The sequence below is a fragment of the Apus apus genome, chromosome 9 (genome assembly GCF_020740795.1).
Source record: "Apus apus isolate bApuApu2 chromosome 9, bApuApu2.pri.cur, whole genome shotgun sequence".
NCBI classification, from domain to species: Eukaryota; Metazoa; Chordata; class Aves; order Apodiformes; family Apodidae; genus Apus; species Apus apus.
This window is the reverse complement of record NC_067290.1, coordinates 11,802,569-11,815,696: the sequence shown is the minus strand read 5'-3', so window position 1 is coordinate 11,815,696 and position 13,128 is coordinate 11,802,569. Positions and strand designations below refer to the sequence as shown.

Here is a 13,128-nt window from a genome sequence, read left to right as displayed (position 1 = left end):
TTGAACATGGTCTGTGCAGCTTGAAATAAGTGATTCAAGTTTGTACTTGATCTGATGACATAATAAATACAGTAGTTGTTCATGGCAGTGCATTTTGTATCATTTATTTTAAATTCTTCAAAGCTTCAAATCCTGTGGGATGTGAACAGACTTTGACATTGTTAATTAACTGGGAATGTTTTCAATTGTTCCAATAACATTTACCTCTCTGTTGTTTACCGTGTTGTCATTTTTTTCTCTGGTAAATAAAAAAAAAGGATTTATTTTAGACAAATTGCTGTGCTACTCTATTTTTTTTTTTTTTTTTAGCATGGCAAATAGTGAGTTTAGTAAGGGCATAAATGCATTTACAGAGTTGAAATAAGAACTCATTTTACAGCATTTAATTGAAGACTAAGAATGAAAAAAATACCAAATCTCCCCTCCTTCCTCTAGGGAGAAAAATGCCAGGTGGTCTGCTTGAGGTTTCTTAGATTGCTTAGACTACTCTCAAAATCTCAGATTAGAGCTTTATAACAGGAAACAATATAAACAATAATAATAGTAATTATTATTGTTGAAATTACATAATATAAAAAACATAGTGCCCTAAATATTTACTGACAGCTTCACATTTTTTTAACCTTCTTATGAAATTGCCTGCAAGTGATGTTTTGTCAAATATTATTTGCCTATGAAAAGATTCACATGAGTTTTTACAGAGAAGTATCAAGATTAAAGCAAGTCCCGAGTGTCACTTTGCATTGAAAATGAGCTTTGTCAGATGAAATGGGTACAATATATACAGGCATTCTCTGAGTTCTTCCTTGTGTCATCAGCCAGGATGTGACTGGTCCTGACTTACTGGCTATTTTCATAATTTGAGTGTTCATCCAGGTGCTTTGAGCCACTATTTTTGATGCCATTATTCTTCCTTCTCCCTCTGGAGTTACAATGATGTTTGGTGATAATTCTAATTCTATTGGCAGATTATATTGATAAGTCTTTTTAATAATATCAGTTCATTTTATTGAATTAAATATTGTGCTGTGGCTTGCACTAGAAGTCTCCTTTACAGGTGTGAAAGATCCTTTTTGCACATAGGGCTCAAGCTGGCAGCAACCAAGTGTGCCTTTCATCTGCCTCACTGGGTCCTGGAGATACAATTCTGAGAGTAGGTTAAGGGCTCAGTAATGCTCAATGATTCATTCATGACGACCATACATATTGTGAATAGAGATAAGCAAACAATAACTAGACTGAAAGACATCAATTGTTAGAGTACAGGCTACAGTGGAATGACATGGGAAAGAGGAATGTTCTCAGTATTAAGTATTTTGAAGATTGGCTCCAAAGAATACTGCCCTTTTCTGTGTATTTTATTCTTACAAGCTTAATTAGTAGCACTGATAAAGAAAATGTTGATATACGAGAAACAGGATGAAAAGTGTTCTGAATATATTTTTAGTGCTTAATCAAGCTGGGAGTTATTCACATTGTGCAGAGAGACCATACAGTAATGCTAATCCTATTGTGTAAAGAATATTTTTGTAACTGTATTCAGATAAAGACTCATGTTTATGTGATTTATTTAGGGTTTTATTTGCATGGGAAGTTAAGAATGTACAGATAAGCTTCTAGGTATAAGTATTAATAATGTAAGTATTAGATAAAGCTTGTGAATAGACATCTACAAGAAGTTCAGTTGACGAGGAGGACTCTAGATTTTCATGGTGTAGTGGATTACCATGCATATCACTGGTTTTATATGATTTTTGGATGGGATATGAGGGTTTTCTGCTACTTTTTTTTTGGCTGTTGTTCAGTTGTGGGGGGAGGTAATTTACACGTTGTGAAGGAAAATCACCATTTTTTTACAATGCATGAGATAAATATTATTATATTTTCTTAATGGAGTTCTGTTCTAACCCAGTTATTCTATTGCTGTGCCAGTGTCTTGGCAAAAAGAAGCCTCCTGTCATATAAATAAGCATCAAATAAATTGAGAATATCAGCAGAAGTGTAATAAGAAACTACAAATTTTCAAAATTTTAACTGGTTCACTGTGAGTAACTTCCCCTCTATTTTTTTTTTTCTTCCAGAAATACAAAGAATATGAGAAGGATGTTGCAATAGAAGAAATTGATGGCCTTCAGCTTGTGAAAAAATTAGCAAAGAATATGGAAGAAATGTTTCATAAAAAGTCTGAAGCTGTACGGGTAAGCAGTACAACCATCTGCTATTTCAATTCTGTGATATAAAACTAAGTGTATGATTTAGGCTCTGCTCTGAAGTCTGTCCTAGCAACTGAGGGTGCTGAAGTGGAAATGTTAAAGCATTCAGGGGTATTTTAGGTTAAGTGATCAAGAGAGTAGATAAACATTATTGATATCATCAATAAATAAATACAGGGACTCTATCTAGGTTTGGACAACCAGACTTCCTTATGAGTTTGTAAGGTATCACTTGTGATCAGTAAAACAGAACTATGTATGACTGTGTTAAAATGTTAGACTTCAAAATATCAAGCCCAAAGCAACTTACTTTCACTGCTCGCTATTATAAAAATAGTGTTGGGAATCTACAAAAGGATGTAGATGCCTCAGATGGGCCTAAATGCAAAATTCCTCTAATTGCGATAAGTACTGCATCACTTTGAAGGCACTTTATTAATGATCATTAAGTAGCTACACTGAGCTTTCTGTTCATCTCTAAATTCTGTATTGGTTTTGGTTTTTTTTAACTCCCCATTCTGATCCTTCTTTTGTAGTAACTTTGGCATCTTGTTAGATTAGATTTACCATAAAAAAAAAAAAAAGAAAAAAAAGAAAAAGAAAAAGTTCCAGGTTCTTTGTTTTTACTATATTGGAGTTAATTGTAACATGCATGCCCTGAAGAATAACAAATCTTCCTGTTGTAGTTTTAATTTTGCACGATTCTTTGCTAGAAATTCAGGTGACTGCCTGTAATAATAATTCCTCTTACATCAACTATATGAACAAACTACCAGGACATTATGGTGATGACATTTACCATGGTCTCTCTTTTTCAGTCAGATTTATTTGCTCAATGAAGTTGAAGGTGTTTGTTTGTTGTTGTTTTGGTTTTTGTTTTCTTTGGTTTTTTTTGGGTTTTTTTTTTTGTGGTGTTTTTTTTTTTTTTTCAACTGAAGGCATCACCCAAGGACAGGGATTCTATTTGTGTAACCGTAGACACAGTATTGTCTTCAGCCTTTTATTTTTGATTATGGTGTAAAAGGGAGGAAGGAATATGGCTACATTTTAAAGGTTAAATTTTCTGGGCTGGCAGAGAAGTAAAACATATTTCAGCTTGTAAACTGAGCACACTTGGCAAGGAAGCAGAGAAAGACAATAAACATGGAACCCTGCAATGCTGTATTTACAGTCTATTTTTTTCAGAGGAAAACAGCACTTTAAGACATGTGCAGCAGCTTCCAGAAGTCTGCAGAGTATTGACTTGGGGCAGGGTTGTGCGTGTGTATTTTCCTTGTTTCTTAGCAGGGAAAAGTGCTGCCCTGAGATTGTTACAATGTGAAAAAAAACCCCACATTCTCGGAGCAGGGCTTGTCTAGCGTAAGAAGTGACTGAGAAGCTACACGCAAGGGAAGTGGAGCTTTGTGCCCTCGCTGTGGAGTGTTCTTGGGAAGAGCAGTTTCTTTCTCAGACCTTTGTAGTGAATTACCTTTGTGTTTAGAACTAGTTTAGCATCTCCATACAGATAGCGTTTTTGTCTAAGGAGGAAAAAAAAAAAGACCAAAGTAGGTCACCATGCTCTGGTGGCTTAAAAATAAACCTAAATTCTGTTAAGTTAAATTACACATATTGTATTGTGTGAAAGGGTTTTGGTGCTGGAAAAACTGATTGACATCCAGATGCTTCTTTGGAAAGGAAGGTAATAGTTTGGTTTGGACAGGGTCTGTGGTCCGTCTGGGTTGCTAGAGATGTAGCAGGTGACCTATTATGCTCTGGTAATAAGTAGTGCTAAGTATTTAATGTCCTGATAAGAATAAAATCCTGTGGTATGGTACAGGTTTTGCACAAGTTCCATCTCTGGTACATCATTGCGAATGTTTGCCTCGTATCTGGAGAGGTGAGATAGGTCCATATGAGCTCTGTAACTTCTAAGACCTCTTCTTCATGCTAAGACAAAGTAATACTCTATTACCTTGCTGCTAAGATAATAGAATTTTGACATAAGCTTTTGATGGAAATTTGTGCCAAGAGCTCTGAAACCTAGAATTCAGAGTAATATTTTAGTTATGCTGGCAGTAATATTGGGGTAAGTTCCAAGGGGAGAGCAGCTTACAAAATATCTCTTTACCCTTGAAATAATGAGGTGACCATTGCAAGCGTTTAAATGCCCAGAAAACACATTCCAATGTTACCCCAAATGGTTACCCTATGTTGCTCTTTGAATTAGCTTCAAATAGACACCAAAACCCATTGTTTAAGTTAAAACACATTTTAGATAAAACATATCAATATACTTTTTCAGATGTAGCAATGTGAGACAACTGTTAAAAAGCCAGAGTATATAAAATGTTTAATTTGTAGAAAAGGCCTAGAAGGTAAGACTTGGAAATATAGAAGTAGGATGGCTTGGAAAGGCCCTCAGATTTTTTTGTTTTGCTTTATGTTTTCAAACACATTAACTTGTTTGAAGCAACTAATCATATTTGAACTCTCTCCTCCCTCCCCCCCTTTATAGTCTGGTTGAATTTTTATCTTTCTATCTCATCGCTTTTCATAGTTATTTGTTGGTTCAGTGTGATTTTCATCATATTCATCCACTGTTTGAATTACCCTTCAGTATGCAATTATCCTATCACAGAATGTCCTATTTTTGTGCTGTCAGATATGTAAATTAAATGGAAAACTCTAAGTGCTAAACCAATTATATAACCTTTTGTCATCTACTTACTGATGGAAACCCTTGTAAGCAACTTTTTTCTCTTCCTGGTGTTCGCTATTTACCTTAGATTTATGTCAGGATATTCCTGTTAACCATTTCCTTCCCAATATTGCCCTATTTGAGACGGAATTTCAGAGAGGCAACTTCAGATTTTGAAATATTTGTGACATGATTAAAGTCAAGACCACTCAAGAGTGGTGTTGATTCAGTGTCATGGATGCTTTGTTTCTAGCTGTGACAAATGTGGATGTATCCATTTGCATTGAAGACTGTGCCATTCAGGTTGGGAAAAACGTTACTGCCCATAAAGTAGCACGAGTGGAAATGTTCCCTGCGGTGTTCAGCAGTGGGTTTAGTTTTACAACCAAACCCAAATAACCCCTTTGAGAGCCTTGCCTAGTCTGCTGTCACTTGTGGTATTGCTTTGGTTGCTTTTCCTGGACTTCCAGTGGTATCACTCATAGAAAATGTTCTTGATCAGTCTTAAAGTAAGCTGTGATTTTTAAACCTTTCTAGAGGGTTTTGTGATACTTCTAGTGACTCCACTCATTTGAAGCTGAGGAGGAATAGAGCACCATGACAATGCTCAGTAAAAAATGATGACTACAACAGACTTGATAGTGAAAAAGAAATGGAAATAAAACTATTCATTTGGTGCTTTTACTTTTCTTAGTTAATGGTGTAATAGGAAAAAAATCAAAGTAAGATAAAGGGAGGTGAAAAACCAAAATGAAAGATAAATAGTTTATTAGGGAACATTAAAAAAAGCTATTGTTAAAACTTCAGCTATGCAGTTAGATTTCTGTTTTCATTAGTGTTTCTTTATAAGAGAATCCTGTAAAAATGAGTGTTGATTTACTTGTAAGATGGCAAATCAAGTGTTAAGGATTATTTTTACTTTGAGGCAACTACCACTTCTGCAGTGGAAAACTTTTTTTTATTAACTTTTTTCCTACTGTAGCTACCTGGTATTCATTTGAAGCTGATTCTCATTATAACTGTACTGTGAAAAGTAATTGCTGTTGTACAGTAATTCAATTTCAGTGCATTCATGCATCAGTAAGCCAGTGGGGTTTGTCTGGAGAAATCTGGGAGTTTAAAGCTTTTTATCGTTATATTCCACATGCAGACAAACATTCCTCCAAGCAGCAGAGTATCACCATTTATATTTAACAAACATTTGCAATGAAGGGAAATGGAGATTTTTTTTTTCCCCCACCAATGAATTTTACACTAGTCTTTTAAACCATTTTCAGATACTATTAGGATGATACTGTTTATGCACAGTTAAAAAAGTGTAATGTATGAAGTGGAAATATTGGTGCTTATTCAGATACACATCTGGTTTGCACATTTTAGTATGTGGATGGGTATGTTTCTACACACAGGCATTTTTAGGTTTATATATGTAATATCAACAGATGCAACTTGCATATTTTATTTGCATATATAAGTACATGTATATGTAACCAAAGTATTATACTACATGTACTGCATCCACATATATCCAAGCAAATATCAATAGAATGGTGTTGTGTTCATGGAGGCCTGGAAATCTCAGTCATAAGAAAGGGCTGGAGAACATAATGCAGTGAAAGTGCACTAGGGGTGATACAAAATGGACCTGAATAAACTGTAGGAGGTTTATTAAATGGATGAGATGGCATGAGAGACAAAAAATTATTGTGTTAAGATATATGGAAAATGAAACCTGATGAAGGATTTAAACTGAAACATTAAAAAACCCCACAAAAAACCAACAACTGAGAAATTCATCTTTCTGTTCAGTTGTCTTAGATCTGTGTTCTTAGTATCATTGAGCTGTTCTTTGGTATTGTGTGTGTGTCTGTTACCAAAGTAGGTATAGTTCTGAATATAGGCAGAGTATATCTGTTAAATTAGATAAAACACTTTTACTCAGTTAAATTTGAAAGAAGTCTGACTTGAATTAATATGTTAATATTTAAAGCATGTGTAACATACTTGTTAGATTGAAGGGACATTTAACTCTAAGTAGAACTACTAATTGGCAGGGTGATCTAAGCAGGTTGTTGAGCTGATCATGGGTAACCATTGTGTTGTCTCAACACTTATAGCACCTACACAGCTTTGGATCGTTTGTACATCTTGCAGCTCAGGACACTTCCCAGCAATATAGTCGTCTTTTATATCAAAGATGAAATATGTCAAATGTCATATACCACAGGACATTGCCAGTGTCTTAGGGTTATTGTGTATTCTCTGCTCTTACAGCCAGATAGCCCTGATGCAGACATCATTACGTATAAAATAATCTGATGTTGCTTTCACTATTGTTTTAAAACGGATTTAAAAATAACAGTCTGCATAATTTCCTACCTTATATTTCGTAATATATGATCTGTGAATTAAGAATTGCTGGAATGTAATCTTCAGATTACGTTCCTGCACACTGGAGAGTTTTTATGAAACCTTTTTAATTGGGGAAGTTGAGGTTGTCCCCACTATATTATTACACCAGTTAAGAGCATAGACTGAGGACAAGAGTAGTAGTATTTAGTACTTAGATTTTATGTTCTTCACTTGGAAGTTAAAAAAAGTGGCTTCCCATAGTGCCTAAAGAAAAACTGAGGCAACAGTGAAGAATATTCCAGGTGAATTTTGAACTGGTGTTTTTGGGTTGTTTTTTTACAATCTTTTAAATGTACAGTCTTTGTCCACTCTGTGTTTTATTACATTGTAATTTTATTCTGATTTTCTATCATTTTGATCAAGGCTAGATTGGGAATGGTCTTCTTGAAAGAGAAGCAAATAATTAATATTTCATATTCATATAATAGAAGATAGAAAGGCCTTAAATGTCAAAACTTATTACTTTGCTAGGCTCACTATTTCTAAGTGTATAATAAACACTTTTTCACTTTTTCACTATCTGTTCTGTTCCCTCTTTGAGCTTATTTGCACCCGCAGAATTAGAGGGAAGAGAAATGAATATCAAAATGCATTATTTAAAATTGTGTTGCTCAATAGGTACATTTCTGACCCCTGCTTTTTGTTTCGTTTGGGGTTTTTTTTGTTGGTGTTTTTTTTTTTTAATACAGTAAAACAGGTAGTTTTTTATCAGCAGATGGAAATGAAAATGAAAATAAAATACCATTAAGTTTATAGAATTACTGAAGGAAAAAATTATAAATGGTTGTGGGTGGAAAGAAATTATGGTGAATCAACCTAATGTCACTATAAATAGCTTTAAATGGCAGAATAAAGACATAATGAACAAAGGGGAGATGGCTACAATTGTGTTAATTACTGCCAACAAATTAAAGGTTTTCAACCATATTTTTCTATTCACAGTTAGTATTTTAACTATAACTGCTGCTAGTTAATTTTGGTATTATTTGAATTTTGCTCACAGTTCTACTGGTCTCCACATGTAAGTGATAAATTTCGGTTCTGAAGCATTAGAAGCTTTATCAGTAGCATAATACATGACCTTAATAGTCATAATTTGAAGAATATTTAAAGGCACAGCAAATATTTTTCTTGTTTATTGGGGAACTTAAGGGTTGCTTTTGTGAAGTGTGTAGAGCCTTTTTTTTTCCTCTGCTCAGACTGAATTTTCTCTTTTTGTTTTCTGAGTAGGTACATTTTTTGTGGAAGGAGCAGTAGCTCATGTTGATCAGGTGCAGGACATTCAGGGATATGCAGTGTCTTGAAACTACTGTTACTTAAATGCAAACTTTTATGGCTCTGCAGATTTGGCGCTTTCATTGTCTTGGTACAGCTTGAAATAGATAGCTACAGAAAATGGAGCAACTTGAACCACTCTGAATTTTCTGTCTTTAAAACTCTGGCATGTTTGTATGCTTTAAAAAAACCCAAAAAACAAACAAATGTCCCCACAGTCTAGCTAGTCTTAAGATATAGTAAATTTCTGTTGCAAGTTCAAATTTAGAAAAAAGAAAAAATATTCTTAATTAAAAGGAAGGAAAGTAAAGACTTGTTGAGAAAACTTAAAAGCATTTGCTGCTGGAGACAATTATGATGGTTTCATCTTCAGTGCTGAGGAAAGAAGTGAAAAGTATTTAAAGATAGTGCATCTGAATATAGAACATTTATCTCTAAATGCAGACAGAGAGAAAAATCAAACCAGCCACTTCACAGAACAATTCTTGTATTAGATTTCATTGCAAAAGTATGTGACACTCAGTATTTGCCCTCAACAGAAGATGGCTTTCCAGACAGCAGGAAGAAAACAGTAAAATAGTTTTTGAAGAATGAAGTAGACTAAATTAGCCTCATGTATCCTTCTTTCTTACCACAGTTTTTAGAGTATTAGCATATTTTAATATCTTAACTTGAATTATTAGTAGTCATATTGTCCAACTTGCTCTTCAATATGTGATTTAAACTAGTCACTTCAAATAGTAATGTGTTATAATTGAAATTTAATTCCACTTGCATAACTGTCACCTATCAATTTTCAATCATAATTCTTATTTAATATTACAAACGTGTCATTACCTCTATTTTTGGAATTATAAGAATTGTTCTCAAATTTTATAAATATCGGTTCTTCTATGTAATTTAAAAAGTAATGAAAAATGTTCAGTCAGCTCACTTTTAGAGTGTTTATTGATACTTGTTGTTTCTTGAGAAAAAGCACTGTAGCTTGCTTGCTGCTCATGTAACAGTGGCCTGTTTTCCAAAACCTTGTGTAAATTCAATTTAATGCTTAGATAATGAAAAAAGGTCTCAAAGAGAATGCTCAATTTGGCATAACCTGCATTTGAACAGAGGCATTTTTCCAGCTGCTGCCTCCTTTTCTCATTACACAAATGATGCAGACTCCCCTATTGGGTCTGTGGAGCAGGAGGGAGCACTGGGCGCAATAGTAAGGAGGAGCCTGTTAATAGCTTTGCTGGAGGGATTTAATGAATGGTCGTTCATCAATATTTTGAGTAGGAGATAGACTATCATCACTGTGTGATTCTTCATTTTGAAATGCTCAGAAGCATTGCACTGAAAAGAGCTGTAAAGAGAATTCATTAGTAATTTTAAGAGCATTAACTCTTTAATCTGCTCCTCATTTGTGGTGATCTGGCAGCGGCCGCAGTGCCAGGTCAGGTGTTGGCTTAGTCTGAGCTGCTGGAGCCCCATGGGGGGAGAAGAGCCTCCTACACAGGGAACCTGAGGGCAGATACACCTTTTATCCTCCTCACTCCCACCTTTCTTGAGATAATTTGACTTCAGTGTAAATTAGTAAAGAGATACCTGCTTAATCTAAAATACTTTCAGCTTTGTTTTTTTGTTACGTTGTCTCTAAGAGCTGATTGTAGGCTCTAAATGGACACAGCAGGGCAGTGATTTGTCTCCTGCTTTAGAATTTTTAACACTTTCAAAAGTTATTCTGCCTCATCTCATTTACCCTGGACACCATTCATCTTCTTATTTGAATAGAATTACAATTTATAGATTTGTGCAGTAAACCCATCATGCTCCTTTCCGCAGCTGAGCAGTTTCTTTAAGATGGGAAAACCAGCGAGACTCTGGCAGTGTGCTTTTTAGCTGCACAGCCTCCCTAGTAGTTCTCAGCAGCTTCCACTGGGGATAAAAATAGTCTTTACAACAGCACTGAATTCAGGTGGTCACAATTTCTGCATGAGTAAATCAGGAGTTCAGGATTATCATGACTGGCCTAGTGCTTTGTGGTTCACTTTTCGGAGACAACAGCAGACTGAAAGTGGAGTGAGAAGGCTTCTCTTTTTCCTGGAGAAGCTGAGGGTTTTTTGAGAGTGAAGCATTTAGTTAACATTTGTGTTTTAAACAGTATTTTAACAGCTGTGTGAAAAGCAACTGTAATAAAACAGCAGATTTGATACTGTAACTAGAACTTCAGATGTTTAAAACTGATCTTTATGAGGTATGTTTTTTCAAGTTTTGTTTGTTTTGTTTTGTTTTTTTCTTTTAAAGTTTTGTTTGAAGCGTTAGGCTTCTGAGCTGCCCCTGCCTGTACTTGGATGTGCTTGCAAGATGGCCCTGGCTCTTCAAAAAGAAATCTCCTCATCAACTTCTGCAGGTGCTTGTTCCCTTCTCCTTTCTCCGTTACTTTTCCTTTCCCTCCATTGTGCTGTGGAAAAAGTTTGTGCTGCTGTGCAGGAGAAGCTGGGAATAAGACCAAAAAATTATCCAGTCCAGAAATCCCCAAACAAAAACGGAAGAGACTTTGATTCCATTGGATGAATTTACATTTGTACATTGCATCAGATGAAAAATAATTGTAGCAGCACAGCCCAGGAAGGAGATAGGAGACAGGAATGAGCTGGATCATATGATGGACACTGCTGAGCTTTTTTTTCCTTATTATGGCTTAAAACCACATTGAACTGTCTTCCTGTTTGTTTGGATGTCTTTTAAGCTCTGTGGTCACTGCACAGCTGTTTAGGGAAAATTTCTAATCCTGTGTGTAAATGAGAGGCTTCAGGTCTGATGTATGTTACTGTACTTCATCTTTTTTTGTTGCTGCGTCCCATGCAAGCAGGTCAACGTGTCCTCCTCCAGCCCATTTGTAGAGAATCAATTTCTTAGCTTTGCTAGCTGTGGAGAGCTGAGCTCTTTAGCTCAAACTGTAGGTGTCTGATAAAAAAAAATTTCAAATTACAAACCTGAATCTCTAGAGCTTCAGAAAAAAAACACAAGATAAGCTGGCACAGCAAATCTTGTGCAGTGTTGTGCAAGTACTCTAGGGGGGCAAACTGTTTGAGTAAATCACAACAAGAAAGATGTTTCATGGAAGAAATAAACAATTCCAAACTTATCCTATAAATTGAAGTTGTATTGATTAATCTGGTTTTTATTATAAAGGTTAAATTACAGCAACCATTGTGGCACAAAGCACTGGAGAAATACTATGTTATAGAAAAATGTTGTGCTTTGTATTTCTGATGGGTCATTTCAGTGTGATGAAAAAATCCAACAGAAACATTATATGCGAAAAAAAAAAGAAATAACTGCCCTGTACTTGTGAGCCTTTGTTGTAAAATCAAGCTGCAACAGGAGAAGCAAGTATGCTGCTGAAAAATGCACTTAGGGAATTCATCTATTTTCATATCACCCTTCCCAGATTTATCATAGCAAGAGCTATAGGCTACGATTTTCCCTAAAGGGTTTCAGGACAACTTATATGTCAGGAAAAAAAAAAAAATAGTGTAAGGATGAGACAGTATTTGAAAACACTTTAACTAGTAAATCTTTGGGTAGACTTTTAAGGGAGAACACTGGTAAACATCTTTATTTGCTAGTTGATGCCTCATTTGGTTTCCACAATAGAGTTTTCAGCTTTGATACCCTTTGTGGTTAGCACAAGGAGATTTTGTCCTCCTTCATGCACTGAGCAAACCAGAATAAAATCTGTAATTAAAAAAGATTGGTTTGTATTTTAGTTTCTTGATTGATATACATATATATATGTAAAGAGTTTTGTCAGGAAAATCTTATTTTTATCACTAATTTCCCATATCTTGTGGTGAGAGGGTGACTTAGTGCTTTGGAAATGTGCCAGTAAATTAGTAATTCTAGAGTCATTAATTCTACATTTATCTCAATTGTGTTACTTTTATGGATATTTATGGAGTTTTACTTTTTGAACTTGAAAAATATTGCTACAGTTATTTTTGAGATGGATCTAAGAAGACTAAATTGTCTTATTTGAATGCAAATATTTTTGACATATGAAAACATAAATATTGCCTTGATTTTTAATTTAAGCAATTTTCATTTAAATGTCACTATGAATCATTATAGAAATGGAAAATAGTTATTTCCCTTTTGCTTTTAGATAATTCTATGCTCATGATATAGAAATTAAATCACTAACCTCTTGATCTTTATTTTTTATGAAGTTCAATGAGGGATTGGATAAATTCATAAAAGATGAGTCCATAGGTGGCTAATTATTATACTAATGGAGAACCTTTAACTGAAGAAGGACGTACAACAGTAATTGCCACAAGCTGGAATGGTTTACTGAAAAAAAAAAAAATTATCATGTTTCTTTAGTCCTTTTCTTCATCATGTAGTGCTGACCACTGCTGGAGAGAGGTTTGGAGCTGTTATGTCTCTTACCTGCTGACATAATGTGGTGGATTAACACAGACTGTAAACATCTTGAAGAGCTCAGCTTAAAATTGTTAGAACTCTTTGCTTTTGAAAGACTCGGTAGTTTGCAGAGCTTATGAG

General features: G+C 34.9%; 1 protein-coding gene across 5 annotated transcripts in view; it reads left to right on the top strand.

Moving 5' to 3' along the window:
* The window catches only part of CACNA2D3 (calcium voltage-gated channel auxiliary subunit alpha2delta 3), a 373,089-nt gene that overhangs the window by 76,197 nt on the left and 283,764 nt on the right, over positions 1-13,128 (top strand). For all 5 annotated transcript variants that reach the window (XM_051627834.1, XM_051627837.1, XM_051627833.1 and 2 more), the window contains exon 3: positions 2,082-2,198. In XM_051627834.1, coding sequence (XP_051483794.1) covers positions 2,082-2,198 — 117 coding nt within the window. The remainder of the gene's footprint in view (positions 1-2,081; positions 2,199-13,128) is intronic.